This window comes from Vulpes vulpes, chromosome 5 (assembly GCF_048418805.1).
Source record: "Vulpes vulpes isolate BD-2025 chromosome 5, VulVul3, whole genome shotgun sequence".
Classification (NCBI taxonomy): domain Eukaryota; kingdom Metazoa; phylum Chordata; class Mammalia; order Carnivora; family Canidae; genus Vulpes; species Vulpes vulpes.
This window is the reverse complement of record NC_132784.1, coordinates 16,177,444-16,195,845: the sequence shown is the minus strand read 5'-3', so window position 1 is coordinate 16,195,845 and position 18,402 is coordinate 16,177,444. Positions and strand designations below refer to the sequence as shown.

The window sequence follows — 18,402 nt, the reverse complement described above, 5'->3', positions numbered from 1 at the left end:
ATGACTTTAAATATTTATAGAAAGTTTAGTGGAGGAAGTGAGCTAAACCAAGGAAGGAGTTCCTCTGGAGACCTCAAAAGAATGTTTCAAAGCCATGCCAGTGTACCTCTACCCTGAGAAGAATAGGCAACTAACCATGTGCTCTTGTTTCTCCAGGGAGAAATTGGCTGTGGCCCGACTGCAGCGAGAAGTTGCCCAAAGAAGAAGTGAGGGGGCCATGGTAAGTGCTGGCTGGTTTCTCCTGATCCTGAACCTCCCTTCCAAAGATCTCTGCCTTGGAGGGAAAATATTTGCTTGCAGCAAACTTAATGATGTGTCGGTAAATAATGTATTTATAATGCCATTTGGACAACTCTGCCATTTGCAGATGGGAGGATAGGTGGGAAGGGCAGTATTAATTGAGAAATAGAAATAACTCTTTGGGCTTTGAAGGGGATGTTCAAGCTTTCAAAGGGTTATGTGGCTTTATTTCCTGAAGACCCGGGTTTCCAACTGTGAGCACAGTGTCAGTAAATGAGCAATCTTAGGTTTTCAGCTAAGAACCTTTCAACATAGCTCAAGCCTCTCAGTTCTTTGAACTTAGAAACAAACAACCCAAAAGGACACTAGGATGTTTGCTAATGTAATTGTCTTCTATCCTTTTCTTTCTCTGCACTGTTGCAGTGTATTTCTCCCTGTCCTTCCCAGCGTGTGCTGCTCAGAAAACTGATGTTTTCTTGTGTTTTGAATTGTACTAAAAATCAATACGGGTGTTTTGGTCCATAGCAACTTCATTTATAGACTCTCTTTGTGAAAGTATCTGCCCGTGTGCCGCTCTGACATCAGAGATGACTGTCTGGGGCCCCAGGGAGTGTGTGTACATGTGTGGATTAACTGCTTCTGCTACCTCTAAGCAAAAAATAGAATGCCAGATTTTTTTTTTCCTCACATATGACAAAACAATGGCACATGTTCAGTTTTTCAGCACAAGAATTATCTTTTTTTAAAAAAGAGAAGTGACACATTTTCAGACCTTGCAGGCTGCTCCTGTTTGATTTCATGAGAGTTAATTGACAATCCATCTACTGAAAAGAATAAGAAATTGGTAAAATATGCTGGCCTCGCACTTCTCTCAGGGAAGGTAAAGGTCTGGAGCAAGAGGCTGAATATTTAGTGTGTTCCAGAATGGTGCAGTGGCCTTTGAGCATGCTAAAATACTTAGGTGATCACACTGCAATTCTGGTTATCTTAATGCAAAGAGAATCTTAAGTGTTCAAACAATAGGAAACAACTGTTCACAAGCATCTTTGAGCAATGAAATGGAAATATATTGGAGAGAATGAACCTTTAGTCAAATAATGAACTGAAAATGCCCAATCTGGATTTTGATGGCGTTGGGATATGTGTATGGGCTAGGCCATTCTGCAGTGCTTTAGTCTTTTGTTTGGGGCTCGCTCCTGTTGTACACGTTGTCAGCTATGTCCTAAATGAATGTGAAGAAATGACAGCTTTTATAGATCTCATTTTTTTTCATCTTCAAAATGAGGAGGTTGGAATTTTATGATTCCATTAATTTAGTGGATCACACCACTGAATATTTGTTCATGTAAAGTTTTTATGAGGGGGGAGTTTTTCCTAGTAATATCTAAATGCTATTTAAGCTCGTAAGAACAGGTCTCTAAAGAATGTATCTTTCTGACTGCCAGTGAATGTATTTCAGCTGAAATAATCCCAGGCATATAACTCACTAGTCTTTCATAAGATAAAAACCCCTTTTGAAATATTGTAGCACAATTGTTCAACATCAGAAATATCCCAAAAATACAAGGATGCAAAAAGATTACTGTCATTACTTTGGAAATGTTTTTATTATTCTTATTTTGATTATGGAAATGAAAAACACACTTATGTGTTGGTTGATTTAACAAGTATTTATTGATCACGTACTATGTGCCTGGCACTGTCCTAAGCTCTGGGGAAATATCAGTAAAAATTAAAAAAACCCGGCAAAAATATGAGAGCTTACATCTTAGTGACTGTGGAAACAGACATTGAATGTATTTAGAGTGAGAGATGGTGGAAACAGCTAGGAGAAAATAAGATCAGGGTAGGAGAGATTGGGATTTTTAGGGCATTACTATTTTAAATAGAATTTCACAGAAGTAAGTCACTGAAAAGTTAGTGTTTGAGCAAAACTTGAAGGACGCAAGGGGGCAAACCCTGGTGATATCTTGGAGGAGGATCATTCTAGGTTGGGAGATCTGCAGGAGCAAAAGACCTGGAGTACCTGAAGAAAAGCCTGGAGACAAGCTGGCTGGAGGGTAGTCAGTGCGGAGAGGCTGAATAGTGGAAGATAAAGTCAGGGAAGTGATGGGGGACTACAGGGTAAGTCATCAAGGTCCAGGGATCTCTGGCTCATGCTGTGAGTGACAGGAGCCATTGAAAGGCTTTGCATGAAGCAGTGACGTGATTTACTACTATTCATATCACTGTTTCCCCTGTCCCGTTATTTATCACATCTCAATTCCTTAGAGACACCATAAGCCCTGATTTTTATTAACATCCTTTATTTTGTTTCTTCTCCCTCTTTCTCAACGTTTTTCTCCTCTTTCCTTACCTCTGAGTTTTCTACTTAATTACATGCTTCAGCTTTTCGGCTCCTAGGATTCATTTATTTCTGAAGTCCTGATTCTTTTAGTATCTGACAGCTCTTAAAGTCAGGCAGTTCTATTCATCCTCTAAATTTAATTCTTGCTGTTACAAGCCCAAAACTTTTGTCATGTCTGTAGCAGAAGCAGAAAGCAGTTTGTTACAACCACATCACAATATTTTAAAGACTACTATTTACAGTATTCTTTGTTTTTATCCACATGAAAGGAAACATGGTATGGAAAGTTAAATACGTATTTAAAAAAAACTATAGAATTGAGGCAGGTATTGATTTTTAAAATCATCAATGAACCTGTTATAATCAAAGCTTTTAGTGCAAAGCATGCCCTTTTAAAAATTGGACTTCATGCAATAAATCTCTACTTCTAGGTTTTAAGATAGTACTCAAGGCACCATTTTTAAGGAGTTTATTTTATTTTTTAATACACTTTTTATTTTAGAATAATTTCAGCCTTAAAAGAAGTTTCAGACCTGCAACCCTCTGATCCGGTTTTCTAATGTTAATATCTTCTATAATTATGGCATAATTATTACAACTAAGATTACTTTTGGTGTGTTGTATTAACCAAACTTTGGATTTTATTAGAATTTCACGAGTTTTTCCAATAATTTCCATTTTCTGATCTGAGGATTCAATCCAGAGTACCACATTGCATGTAGAGAGATTGCTTTTTTTAAATATTTTATTTATTTATTCATGAGAAACACAAAGAGAGAGACAGAGAGAGAGAGAGAGAGAGAGAGAGAGGCAGAGACGCAAGGAGAGGGAGAAGCCGGCTCCATGCAGGGAGCCCGATGTGGGACTCGATCCCGGGTCTCCAGGATCACACCCTGGGCTGAACCACTGAGCCACCCGGGCTGCCTGAGAGATTGCTTTTTAATGGCTAGTTCATACAAATGTGGGACTAAAAAGACCATGAGCTTGGAAGTGAGGCAAATCTGGATTCAAAGTCCCTCTCTGCCAGTAGTTAGCTATGTGGGCTTGGGCACATTACTAGCTTTTATCAGTTTTGCCTGCCTGCTCTTTTGTTCTGTTAAGAGAACTTACTTATTTGGGAAAGATTCTTTCAGCAATTAGACATTTCATATTTGTTTCCTTTGGTCTTAACTCTTTCATGAACTAACTCACTATTGTTTTTACACTTCTCATTATTTTTCGCAAACTGCTACACGATCATGTTTCTCTTCATTCTAGGAGATTCTTTTTTTTTTTTTTTTTTTTTTTTAAGATTTTACTTATTTGTTTATTCATGTGAGACAGAAAGAAGCCGAGACATAGGCAGAGGGAGAAGCAGCCTCCCTTCAGGGAGCCTGATGTGGGACTTGATCCCAGGACCTTGGGATCATGCCTTGAGCCAAAGGTAGATGCTCAACTGCTGAGCCACCTAGGCATCCCATTCTGGGAGATTCTGTTCCTACTTGTACTCCCTAGCACTGGTTCGGTTTACATACCAAACATGAAACTTCTTCTATCCTTAAGACTTTAATGTCATCTTAAATTTGGATATATATAAAAGGACCACTCTACTGCAAGAGTATAAAGACATTCATTATCATTATCTTTTAGAAAGTACATAGTGGTTTTTTTTTTTCTGTAAATCTTGGCATCATCTAGATGGAATTAAATTGGTATTAACTGGGTATTTACCCCAAAGATACAGATGTAGTGAAGGGACACTTGCATCCCAATGTTCATAGCAGCAATGTCCGCAATAGGCAAACTGTGGAAGGAGCAATGATATCCTTCAACAGATGAATGGATAAAGATATATATATATATATATATATATATATATATATATATATACACACACACACACACACACACACACTGGAATATTACTCAGCCATCATAAAGGATGAATACCTTCCACTTGCTTTGATGTAGTTGGAACTGGAGGGTATTATGCTGAGTGAAATAAGTCAATTGGAGAAAGACATCATCATATGGCTTCATTCATACATGGAATATAAGAAATAGTGAAAGGGATTATAAGGGAAAGGAGGAGAACTGAGTGGGAAAAAATTAGGAAGACTAACCATGAGAGACTCTTAACTCTGGGAAACAAATAAAGGGTTGCAGAAGGGTAAGAGAGTAGGGTGATACAGTGACTGGGTGATGGGCATTAAGGAGGGCACTTGGTGGGATGAGGACTGAGTGTTATACTGTATGTTGGCAAATTGAATTTAAATTTATAAATAAATAAATAAATAAATAAATAAATAAATAAATAAATAAATAAATAAATAAATAAATAAATAAATAAATTGGTGTGAGGCAGGGATCAAAAGGAATGTTTTCCCCAAATCATTCATTAAATAGTCTAACCTTTACTATCATCTTTATTGTATTCCAAATACCCGTGTTAATTTACATGCATTATTGAACTGCTTATACTTTTGTATTAACCATCATTGATTCTTACATGATTCTAAATTGTTTTAATTACTATAAATTGATAGTGTAATTAATATTTTGTAGACCGGATTCCTTCTGATTCTACTTTTTTTCTTCCCACTTGCAAAGACCATTTTATTTATGAATAGCAACAAGAATTTATGAGTTAAAATATGTGTTTAGATTTTAAAAAGAGTAGAGAGCATTTTTATATGTTTTTACAACAAAACAAAATATTGTAGTGAGACCATTTCAAAATGACATGAACAATGGGGAGATCAGAATCCTTGGACCCTGTGTGGCCTTCTTGGAGGATAAGGCAAACTTATGACAGCAGAAGCATCACATCTTGCTCTTTGAGTGCCACAGTGTGGACAGCCAGCTATGGTGGTGACACTGGAGTTCACTCGGTTCCCCGATACATACTTAGGGAAAAAACACCTCTAGAAACTTCACCTCTGTAGCACAGGGTTCAATACCTATTGTTTCAACAAGAAGAGATCATTCCTGTTGACTTCAGAGACACATGTGAAAACAGGAACACTGCACACAGTCCATGTGACATTGCCTGGGTGAACTGTCATGGTTTTGCATAGTATGCCCTTCTTGACATTGCTGAACAGCTATATAGACAACTGTATAGTCTGGACTCTGCCAGACAGAAGACTTCCAAGAAAAAAAAAAAGAAAAAAAAAACATTTAAAATTTAAAGAAAAAAAGAAGAAGAAGAAGAAGAAGAAGAAGACTTCCAAGAGGGGGAATTCAGAAATTTGGGAAACCCAAGCGTAAAGGGGCATGGCACCATTGTCTCAAAGAATACCAATTCTTACTACTCATTTTGTTAGGGTCAGGACTCTTTGTTTTTTTTTTTTTTTAAGATTTTATTGTATTCATGAGAGACACACACACACAGAGAGGCAAAGACACAGGCAGAGGGAGAAGCAGGCTCTATGCAGGGAGCCCGATGTGGAACTCGATCCTGGGACTCCAGGATCACTCCCTGAGCTGAAGGCAGATGCCAAACCGCTGAGTCACCCAGGGATCCCCCAGGATTTGGTTTTGATAGAAGTTTGTTGTTCACAATAGCCCAATGGATCATACATCTGGTTTTCTAACTGGTAGTAGACAAAGAAGGGGTTTTGGATGGGACCAAGGTAAATTGTTTCTTTTTACTTTTTTAAAAATTAAGATACAATTAACATATAACATTATATTAGTTTATGATCCACAAGACATAGTATGGGTGTATATATAGTGAAATGGTTACCATAATAAGTCTAGTTAACATTTGTCACTATACATAGTTCAAGATTTTTTTTTTCTTTTGATGATAAGTTTTAAGATTTACTCTCCTTAACAACTTGGAAATATAAAAACAAAGCATTGAGTTATTCAATTCCAAGGCTTTATTTATTTTACAAGTGGAAATTTGTACCTTTGACCATTTTAATCCTTTTTTCCCACCCCCACCTCTGGCAGCTACTAATCTGTTGCCTCTATCTATGATTTCATTGCTTTATTTTTGTTTTTTGTTTTTAAGATTTTGCAAATAAGTAAGGTCATGCAGTATTTGTCTTTCTCTGTCTGACTTATTTCATTTAGTGTAATGCTTTCAGGGTCCCTCCATGTTGCAAATGGCAAGATTTCCTTCTTTTATGGCTGAATAATTAATATATATATATATATATATATATATATATATATATATATTCATCCCTTCATCTGTTGATGGGCACTTAGGTTGTTTGCATATCTTGGCAGTTGTAAATAATCCTGCAGTGAACATGGGAGTACAAATATCTCTTTAGGGTAGTGATTTTATTTCCTTTGAATAAATACCCAGAAGTGAAATTGCTGGATCATATGGTACTTCCGTTTTTAATTTTTTGCAGAACCTCTATACTGTTTTCCATGTTGGCTATACCAATTTACATTCACACCAACAGTGCACAAGGGTTTCCTTTTTTCCACATCATTGACAACTTTTATGTGTTGTGTATAATAGTCATTTTAATATTGTTGCATCATTGTGAGGCGATATCTCATTATGGTTTTGATGTGTACTTCCCGGATGAAAATGATGTTGAACACCTTTTCCTGTGCCTATTGACTACCTGTATGTCTTCTCTGAAAAAAATCTCTATTCAGCTCCTCCACCCGTTTTTTGATGTGATTGTTTTTTGTTATTGAATTGTTTGAGTCCTTCATATATTTTTAATATTAACCCTTTGTCAGATAAATAATTTGTAAATATTTTCTCCTGTTTTGTAGGTTGCCTCTTCATTTTATAGGTGGTTTCCTTTGTTGTGCACAGACTTTTAGGTTTGATATAGTCTTATTGGTTTATTCTTGCTTTTGTTGCTTTTGCTATTTGGTATCCTATTTAAAAAATCACTGCCAAGACTAATGTTATAGAGCATACTCCCTATTTTTAATTCGGGCATTTGTATGATTTCAGGTATTTCATTCATGTCTTTAAGCCATTTGAAGTTAGTTTTTTTATGTGGTCTATAATAGTGGTCTAGTTTCATTCTTTTGCATGTGACTGTCCAGTTTCTCCAGCAGAAATTATTGAAGAGACTATCTTTTCCCCATTGTTTATTTTTGATTCCTCTGTTGTAAGTAAATTGACCAAATATGCATGCATTTATTTCTGGACAGTCTTCTTTTTTTTTTTTTTTTTTTTTTAAATTTTTATTCATTTATGATAGGCACACAGTGAGAGAGAGAGAGAGAGGCAGAGACACAGGCAGAGGGAGAAGCAGGCTCCATGCACCGGGAGCCTGACGTGGGATTCGATCCCGGGTCTCCAGGATCGCGCCCCGGGCCAAAGGCAGGCGCTAAACCGCTGCGCCACCCAGGGATCCCCTCTGGACAGTCTTCTATTTCATTGATCTATGTGTCTTATGCTAATGTCATACTGTTTTGATTACTATGGCTTTGTAATATAATTCTTCTTTCTCAAGATTGCTTTCAAGGTCATTTGTAATTCAATACAAATTTTAAGATTGTCTTTCTGATTTCTGTGAAAAATGCCATTGGAATTTTAATAGGGACTGCATTGAATCTGTGGGTTGCTTGGGTAATATGGAAATTTGAACAATATTCTTTCAGTCAATGAGCACAGAATCTCTTTTCATTTATTTGTGTCACCTTCGGTTTCTTTTGTGAATATCTTAGTTTTCAGCATATAAATCTTTTACCTACTTAGATTTATTCCTAAGAATATTATTTTTTGGTGCAACTAATTTTTTTTAATCTCTCTTTCTGATCACTATTAATATATTGAAGTACAACTGCTTTTTGAAAAACTGTTTTTAGCAGTATGAAAAGCTTGGATTTTTCTCATTGTGTTAATATGTTGATGTTAGAAGCAGCCATTGCAGTTGAGGTTTAAGTATCATCCACAGAAGAGAAACATCTGGGACATCATTCATATCATTCACTGGCTGAAACATAGCCACATTATGTATCTGGAAAAAGAACCAGAACTTTTTTTTTTTTCCCACAAAAGCCAACTTAGAATGTCCTATCTACTTGGCTTTTAACTTATTAAGAGTTTAGAATGGTAGGTGTTAAACTTCAGGAAATATTTCTGTATATATGTTAAATTTTGGAAATAGGCTCTGTATATTATTTTGATCATTTTTTTCAACATATCTCTCACAGAATATAATGAGGTCCTTGCTTTCATGAAATGTAATGAAAAGTAACAAATATTTGTTATACAAATACATCAGTGTTCTACTTTTCATGATCCATTTTCTGTCAGTAGCATCAGAAATCAATAACAGACAAAAATTTTTGAATCACTCTGAAAATTAAAATATATTTTAAGTAATTCCTTTTTTAACAAATTAAAAGGGAACCTAATAATATTTAAACTCAGTGGCAATGAAAGCACTACTTCTGAGGTATAATCAAATTAATACTTAGGGTGAAAAGTATAGCTTTAAATTAAATGCATGAACTAGTCAAAGAATAGGTTTAAATTGATTAATCAGGGATCCCTGGGTGGCTCAGCGGTTTGGTGCCTGCCTTTGGCCCAGGGTGCAATCCTGGAGTCCTAGGATCAAGTCCTGCATCGGGCTCCCTGTCTGGGGCCTGCTTCTCCCTCTGCCTGTGTCTCTGCCTCTCTCTCTCTCTGTGTCTTTCATGAATAAATAAATAAAAATCTTAAAAAAAAAGGCTAAATTTGAAAAAAAATGATTAATCATCCAATCAAATAGTAATAAAGAACAATAAAATAAACCTAAATAAAGAAGAAAGAAATAATGAAACAGAAACCAATGAAGTACAAAATGAAGAAATAGCATAAAATTGTCAGCAATACTAACTTATCTATTTACAATTAAAAATGGTAAGACTATTGGACCATATGAACACTGGGTAAATGATATTATTAATATTTAGATGTATTCTTGTTATTATGGTTGTGCATTTTAAAAAGAGTCCTTATTGTTTAAAGATATATATAGGATTATTTACTGGTTAAATGCCTAGGTTTATCTAGCTTTCTGTGATGTCTAGGTTTACTTCAAAATAATACTTGAAGAGGGATGTTGGTGATTTAGAGGAAACAAAATTGGCCATATTTGGTAACTCTAGGAGTTGAGGGTTTATTATACTTCTTACTTTTATAAATGTTAAGACAAAAATTGTGTTAAAAGTTTTTAAAAAATCATGCCGCTAAAAAGCTACCAGGCTTCGATGATTTTACAGTTTAACTAAATCTTTAGTGAAGGAGTTACTGTTTTATACAAATTGGTGCTGAAAAAAGAAAATGAGAGAAACATCCCAGCTCATTGTTTAAAAATAAGCTTTCCATTTTAGAAGAGTTAACTGTTTCCAAAAAATGCAAAGATAATAATCAGTAATAATTATCAGTATAACCTATGACTGTTGAGGTATACTGATGACCTGCCTGAGGTAATGTTTGCTAGGTTTCCAGCATGAAGTTTCTCTCCACCCATCCCCTTCTGTATTGTACTTTCTGGAAGGAAGTCACAATGCATAGCTCATACTTCTGGATTGCAGGTTTATTCCACCTCCTTGAGGGTGAAGTATATACATAAATTATTTTGGATTCTTCTGTGTGAGATGTTTGTCTCTTTTCCCCCATTATTTTCAATCATTCATCTATATTATGATGCATGGATGTTTACTTTATACTTAGGGGTATCAACCAATATAAACTACTTTATTGCTAAAATTGTTTGAGCTCAAGACATTAGGAACTACTTACGTTGGCTCCTGTGTGCATTGATGCGCTACCATCATTGTTTTTGTTGGTTTGTTATTTCCTTCTCTTTTTTTCCCTTCAGTTTTATTGAGATATAATTGACATATAGCATTGTATAAGTATGAAATATACAGCATAATGATTTGACTTACATGTACTGTGAAATGATGACCACAGTAAGTTCAGATAACACCCATTACAGATATTATTATAATTTTTTCTTTGTCATTAGAAGGACTCTTAAGGATCTACTCTCTTAACAATTTGTATATATTATACAGCAGTGGTAGCTACAGTTATCATGTTATACATTTTATCCAGTACTTATTATCTTATAACTGGAAGTTTGTATCTTTTGACCACTTTCATCCAATTTTACCCTCATCACCATAATCACAAATCTGATCTTTTATTCTTTGAGTTTTTTTTAAAATTTCAATTCCACATATAAGTGAGATCATATAGTATTTGTCTTTCTTTGTTTGACATAGCTTTAATTAGTGTAATGCTTTCAAGATCCATCCATATTGCCAGAAGTGGCAAGATTTTCTCATTGTTTTTGAATTAATAGTATTCATATATTCATCCATTAATGAACACTTAGATTGTTTCTGTGTCTTTGCTATTGCTAGGAATACTGCGATGAACATGGAAGTACACATATCTCTTTGACATAGTGATTTCATTTCCTTTGTATATATTGCCAGAAGTGGAATTGCTGGGTCGTATGATAGTCATACTTTTAATTTTTTGAGGAAACTCCCTGCTATTTTTCACAGTGGCCATACCAGTTTATATTCCCACCAAGAGTACATTAGTGTTCCCTTTCCTCTCTACATCCTCACCAACATTGTTGTCTTTTGTCTTTTGGATGCCAGCCATTCTACAGGCATCTCACTGTTTTCATTTGCATTTCCCTAATGATCCGTTCATTATGTTGAGCATCTTTTCATGTACCTGTTGACTATATTACTACTTTGGCAAAATGTCTTCTCAGGACCTTTGCCCATTTTTAAATTTTTTTTGTTCTCGAGTTATATGAGTTGCTTGCAAATTTTGGATATTAACCCTTATCAGATATATGGTTTGCAAATATTTTTAATCTTACATATGTTGCTTTTATCATTTTATTGGTTGTTTCTTTTGCTATGAAGAAACTTTTTAGGGCAGCCCGGGTGGCTCAGCGGTTTAGTGCCGCCTTCAGCCCAGGGTGTGATCCTGGAGACCCAGGATCGAGTCCCACGTCAGGCTCCCTGCATGGAGCCTGCTTCTCTCTCTGCCTGCCTCTCTCTCTCTGTGTGTCTCTCATGAATAAATAAATAAAATCTTTTAAAAAAGAAACTTTTTAGGTTATTATAGTCTCACTTGTTTATTTTTCATTTTGTTGTTTCTACTTTAGATGTCATATGAAGAAATTGCCAAGAGCCAAATACGTTCTTTGGAGAGTATTATGGTTTCAGGTCCTATATTTAAGTTTTTATTCCACTTAATGTTGATTTTTGTAAATAGGAAAGGCAGGGGTCTAGTTTCATTCTTCTGCATGTGAATATCTGATTTACCAGAACCATTATTGAAGAAACTGTCTTTTTTTCACTGAGTTTTTTTTGGCTCCTTTGTAAAATTAGTTGACCCTATATGTTTAGATGTATTTCTGTTCAGTTATGTTTCATTGCTCTGTGTGTCTGTTTGTATGCCAGTATTATACTGTTTTAATTACTACAGCCTTATAATATAGCTTGATGCCTCCAATTTTGTCCTTCATTTTCAGGCTTGCTTTGGCTGTTTGAGGTTTTTTTGGTTCCATATAAATTTTAGGATTGTTTTTTCTACTGTGAAAAAATGCCCCTGGAATCTTTATAGGGATTGCATTGAACTATAAGGGCTTTTGGAAATATTGACATTCTAACAATATTAATTCTTTCCATTTATGAACATGGGATAGCTTTCCTCTCTCTCTCTCTCTCTCTCTCTCTCTCTCTCTCTCTCCCTCCCTCCCTCTTTACCACCCCCCCTCCTTTTTCTGATCCTTCCTTTCTTTTTAGCACTTTCTTAATATCTGCCATTGTAAGATGCTTTGGTCTCATCTTGTCTATTTCCTACCAGTGTTAGAATCAGCCATTTACCTAAGGAGCCTGTTTCCTTTTAATGGACAAGGGTATTTAAAACCAAGATACAAGTGCTAGATGCCAACTCACCTTTATGACGCTTGTTTTTTAAAGTGATATTTATTCTAGAAAGCAATTATTGCTTGATATTAGAAAAGTGATTAATATAGTTGACAATGCTAATAGATTAAATAGAGAAAATAAGACTTCACTAATATAGAATAAAACATTTGATAAAATTCAATCCCAGTTTATAATATATTTTAAAAATGTATTCAGCTAAGAATAAAGGGAGTTTCTATAAATTGATAAAAGAAGTCCACTGAAAATCTTCAGTAAACATTGTACTTAATGCTGGCAAGTTAGAAGTATTCCTTTTTAAAATCTATAGCCAGACCAGGATGCCTCCTGTTACTCTTTCTTTTCATTGTACTTTAAGATAAATAAAGGATTGTGTAAAAAATCAAACTTTGTATATTTGTGAATAATGATTGTCTAAATAGAAAAGCTAAAGTCCTCTTACACTTTAAAATTATTAGATATAAAATGAAAATACAGAATCCAGTAGAAATCCAACACATCAGTTATCAACTCTTACAGTGTAGTTTTAGAAGATAGTACTTAAAATAGTTTTTTTTTTTTTAAGGCATCTAGGAATAAATATAGTTGAGAGCTCCTGGGTGTCTCATTTGGTTAAGCACCAATTCTTTTTTTTTTTTTTAATTTTTATTGGTGTTCAGTTTACCAACATACAGAAAAACACCCAGTGCTCATCCCATCAAGTGTCCGCCTCAGTGCCCGTCACCCATTCCCCTCCAACACCCGCCCTCCTCCCCTTCCACCACCCCTAGTTCGTTTCCCCGAGTTAGGAGTCTTTATGTTCTGTCTCCCTTCCTGATATTTCCCAACATTTCTTTTCCCTTCCTTTATATTCCCTTTCACTATTATTTATATTCCCCAAATGAATGAGAACATACACTGTTTGTCCTTCTCCGATTGACTTATTTCACTCAGCATAATACTCTCCAGTTCCATCCACGTTGAAGCAAATGGTGGGTATTTGTCGTTTCTAATCGCTGAGTAATATTCCATTGTATACATAAACCACATCTTCTTTATCCATTCATCTTTCGATGGACACCGAGGCTCCTTCCACAGTTTGGCTATTGTGGCCATTGCTGCTAGAAACATCGGGGTGCAGGTGTCCCGACGTTTCACTGCATCTGAATCTTTGGGGTAAATCCCCAACAGTGCAATTGCTGGGTCATAGGGCAGGTCTATTTTTAACTCTTTGAGGAACCTCCACACAGTTTTCCAGAGTGGCTGCACCAGTTCACATTCCCACCAACAGTGTAAGAGGGTTCCCTTTTCTCCGCATCCTCTCCAACATTTGTGGTTTCCTGCCTTGTTAATTTTCCCCATTCTCACTGGTGTGAGGTGGTATCTCATTGTGGTTTTGATTTGTATTTCCCTGATGGCAAGTGATGCAGAGCATTTTCTCATGTGCTTGTTGGCCATGTCCATGTCTTCCTCTGTGAGATTTCTCTTCATGTCTTTTGCCCATTTCATGATTGGATTGTTTGTTTCTTTGGTGTTGAGTTTAATAAGTTCTTGATTTTGGGTTAGGTCATGAGCTCAGGGTCGTGACATGAGCTCCATGTCCAACTCCATGCTGGGTATGGAGCCTGCTTAAGATTCTCTCTCTCCGTCTCCCTCTGCCCCTTCCCTGCCACTTGTTCTCTGTCTCATAGAAAAAAAATCAATATTCTTACTACCCACACTTGGTGATGTCAGGCCTGGCCCATGGTAAGATTCAGGTTAAATGTCCACTTTCCTTTTATTCCAAATCATATACTGGAGATAGAATATCTCCCAGGAAACTTGGAAACTAGGATTTGTTCCATTTTTCAAACAAGGCAGATTTCAGAAGATTAAGTATGAAGAGTCTCATAATCCCTCATGAGGCTGAAATGGCCTTCTTCGCTTCTGTATTTTGTGTTTGAAAGGGGTACAGAGAGATATAGGGCACCATGAAGTAAGGCACCTTCTCTTCTTATGCTTTCAAAAACTGAAGTGAAATTTGTATACATTGAAATGTACATATGTCCAATTTGATGAGTTTCGACAGATGTACTCACTTGTAATACCAACACCCAGGTTGAGAGAATATTTTTATTACCATAAAAGTTCCCTCTTAATCTTTTTTAGTTATAGACCCATTTGGTATACTTGATATATTTACACATTATTTTTGCCTAATCTTAAATTTTATATGAATGTTACACAGTATTTTTTGTGTTTTATTTCCTTCAACATTTGAGATTCATCCATGTATTGTGTGTCCCAATAGGTTTTATTTGTTTGTTTCTTAGTAGCCAAATAGTATTTAATTATATGACTATATTACAATTTGATTATCTAAGTTTCCTTTTGACAGATACTTGTTTTTGTCTTTTTCCAGTTTGGTCTATTATAAATAAGGCAGGTATGAAATTCGTATACGATCTTTTTTGTGGTCATATCAGCCCATTATCTCATACATAATTTTGCAAATACTCTGTCCCATTGTGTAGGTTTCCTTTTTTTTTTTTTTTTTTTTTTTACTTTCTTGGCAGTTTCCTTTAAAACACAAAACTTTTTAATTTTGAAGATTAATTTATCCATTTTTTCTTTTGTCACTTTTGGTCTTATATCTAAGAAGGCTTTGCTTAACCAAGGTCACAAAGATTTTCTTTTAATAATTTTGTAGTTTTAGCTTACTTTTAGCTCTCTGGCCCATTTTGAGTTATTTTTTAAGTATTATTTGAAGAAGGGGTCCAACTCCATTCTTTCATATCTGGCTATCCAGTTGTCTTAGCACCATGTATTGAAAAGACTGTTCTTTCCCCCACTCTCACCCTTCCTGAATTGTCTTGATGCCACTGTTTAAAATCAGGTGATATGAATGTAAAGTTTTGTTTCTGGCCTTTTAATCTGTATGTCTATCCTTATGCCAGTAGAATACAGCCTGATTACTGGAGTACCACTGTGTAGTAAGTTTTAAAATTGGGAGTGTGCATACTACCATTTCATTTTTTAAAAATTCTTTATTTAAATTCAATTTAGTTATATAGTATATTATTAATTTCAGGGGTAGTTTTAGGGGTAGAATTTAGTGATTCATCAGTTGCATATAATTCCCAGTGCTCATTACATCAAATGACATCCTTAATGCCCATTATCCAGTTACCCCTTCCATCCACCCGGCTCCCCTCCAGCAATTCTCAGTTTGTTTCCTAGAGTTGAGTCTCTTAGGGTATTCCCCATTCTTTCTCAAGATTATTTTGACTGCTGTAGATCTGTTGAATTTCCTCAGAATTTTAGGATAAGCTTGTTATTTTCTAGGGGGTAAAAAGAAAAGAAAAGAAAAGAAAAAAGCCAGCTGAGATTTCAAAAGGGAGTGAATTGAATTGGATAGATTAGTCTTGTTTACTTTTTGACTTTGCATGAATGAAATCTAGAGTACACACTTTGTGTTTAATTTTTTCACAGAGCACAATGCTTTTGACTTTCATTCATGTCATTGTATATATATTGCTATATTGCTGAGTAGTATTTTTTTTTGTGTAAATACACACACTGTCTATTCTCCTTTAGATAAACTTTTGGGTAGTTTCTAGTTTGGGGCCATTATGAATGAAGCTACTATGAACATTCATGTGTAAATCATTATTATGGGTATATGTTTTTATTTCTTTTGGATGAATACATAGGAGTGGGATTGCTGGATCTTACATTAACTGTATGTTTAGATTATAAGAAATGGTCATTTTGTTTTCCAAAAGAGTTGTTCCATTTTACATTTCCATCAGCAGTATATGAGAATTTTGGTTGACTGACAACCTGGCTAGTATTTGACATTGTTATCTTAACTTTAGATATTGTCAAGATATGTGGTGGTATCATATTGTGATTTAATTTGCATTTCCTTGTTGATGAAAAATGCTGAGCACTTTTCACCTACCTATTGTCTCTTTATATGTCTGGTAAATTGTCCTTACTTGAGGGAAGTGACAAGTTTTCTTACTGAGTTGCAGGAGTTTGTTATGTATTTTAAATACAAGTCTGTTGTCCAAAGAGGTGTTGGAGAGTTTCTCCCATTCTTTAGTTTGCCTGTTTCTTTGCAATGATGGTGTCTTCTGATGAGCAGAAGCATTTTAGCATAGATGATATTCTATTTATTGTTTGTTTCTTCTTCTTTCATGGTTAATGCTTTCTGTAGTGAAATACTCTTTCCATACCCTATGTTGACTGAAATACCATTTTGGTTTTTTTTTTTTTTTTCCCTAGAAACTTTATAGTTTCGGTTAATGTTTAGATCTTTAATTCACGGGATCCCTGGGTGGCGCAGCGGTTTGGCGCCTGCCTTTGGCCCAGGGCGCGATCCTGGAGACCCGGGATCGAATCCCACGTCGGGCTCCCGGTGCATGGAGCCCGCTTCTCCCTCTGCCTATGTCTCTGCTTCTCTCTCTCTCACTGTGTGCCTATCATAAATAAATAAAATTTAAAAAAAAAATTTAAAAAAATAAAAAAAAAAAAGATCTTTGATTCACTGGGACTTAATTTTTGTCTGTGATGTGATTCATTTTTAAAAATATAGATCTCAACATACTTTTCTGTCATTTTTTGAAATGACCTTGCTTCTATTATTGAGTCACTTTTGTGCTGGTTTAAGAAACCATTGCTTCTATATGCAGAGTTCTATATTTGGGTTATTACTTCTGTTCCTTATATCTATTTTTCCTATCCTTTGCAATTGCTGCCTTGTTAAATTATTGTGAATTTATTATAAGCTCTAAAATAAAGTAGTGTAAGTCCTTCAACTTTGTTCTTCTCCCGGACTTTTTCACGATTTTAAGTCCCTTTAATTTCCATGCTGATATTAGAAAAAACTTATCAATTTCCTCAAAACATCCTGTAATGTTGTTTATACTAGTAGAATATATATACTAGTGAATCATTAGATAAATGTGGGCAGAAGTGATAACAATTTTGAATCTTTCAATTCTTGAACATGATATAAATCCTTTATTTACATTTCCTTACTACCTGCCTCTCAGCAGTATTTTACAAATATAATTGTAGAGCTTTGGAACATTTTATTATTAAATCGAACTCTATTTTCTGGATTTTGGTGTTAGTGAAATGAAACTTGTTAAAATTTTTCTTTTTTAAATGTTGGCAATTCTTTCAGAACTTTAAACGTGGTGTTCTACTTCCTTCTGGCTTCCATGATTTATGATCAGAAATCTGTAGTAATTAGATTTGTTTTTCCTCAATTTTAGTCTCTGGTTGTTTTGTTTGTGTATCTGCTTTGTTTTGTCTTTAGTTTCACACAATGTGATTATAATATATTGAAGCTTACTTTGAAATCACCATATTTGGGGTTTATCGAGGCTTATGAATTAGTAAGTTTATATATGTGACCATATTTTTTTCCTACCCCATTTTTTCTGTCCTTCTGAGATTGTGATTATATCAGTGCCAGAACTTTTGGTATTGTCCCACAAGTCTCTGAGTTTCCGTTCCTTTTTTTTTTTTCTTTCTTAAACAGAGTGGACAATTTCTGTTGATGTATCTTTACATTCATAGATTGTTTCTTGGTTGTCTCCATTCTGCTACTGAGTCGATCCAGTGAATATTTCATTTTGATTTTTCTATTTCTCAGCTTTCTATTTTTTCCTATTTTTTCTATTTTTCAATGTTTCTTCATTCTTTGCATCTTCTATTTCTTTGGTAAGATATTCTACTTCCCCACTCATTTCAATAGTTTGCTCTTCTTTTAAAAATGATATGTTTTCTTTTTAAAATCTTAAAAAAAATTCCAACATCTGTATCATCTAGGGATTGGTGTTTGTTTGTTTGTTTTTTTCTCATGAGTTGAAATTTTCCCAGTTTTTCATATGTTGAGTAATCTTGGACTGTGTCCTGGACATTGTGAATATTCTATCATGATAGTCTTGGTCTTA

The 18,402-nt window shown here is 35.0% G+C and overlaps 1 protein-coding gene across 15 annotated transcripts in view; it reads left to right on the top strand.

Annotated features, from left to right (window-relative positions):
• The window catches only part of NCKAP5 (NCK associated protein 5), a 946,904-nt gene that overhangs the window by 437,595 nt on the left and 490,907 nt on the right, over positions 1 to 18,402 (top strand). For all 15 annotated transcript variants that reach the window (XM_072757601.1, XM_072757595.1, XM_072757603.1 and 12 more), the window contains one exon: positions 157 to 220. In XM_072757601.1, the coding sequence (XP_072613702.1) occupies positions 157 to 220 (64 nt within the window). The remainder of the gene's footprint in view (positions 1 to 156; positions 221 to 18,402) is intronic.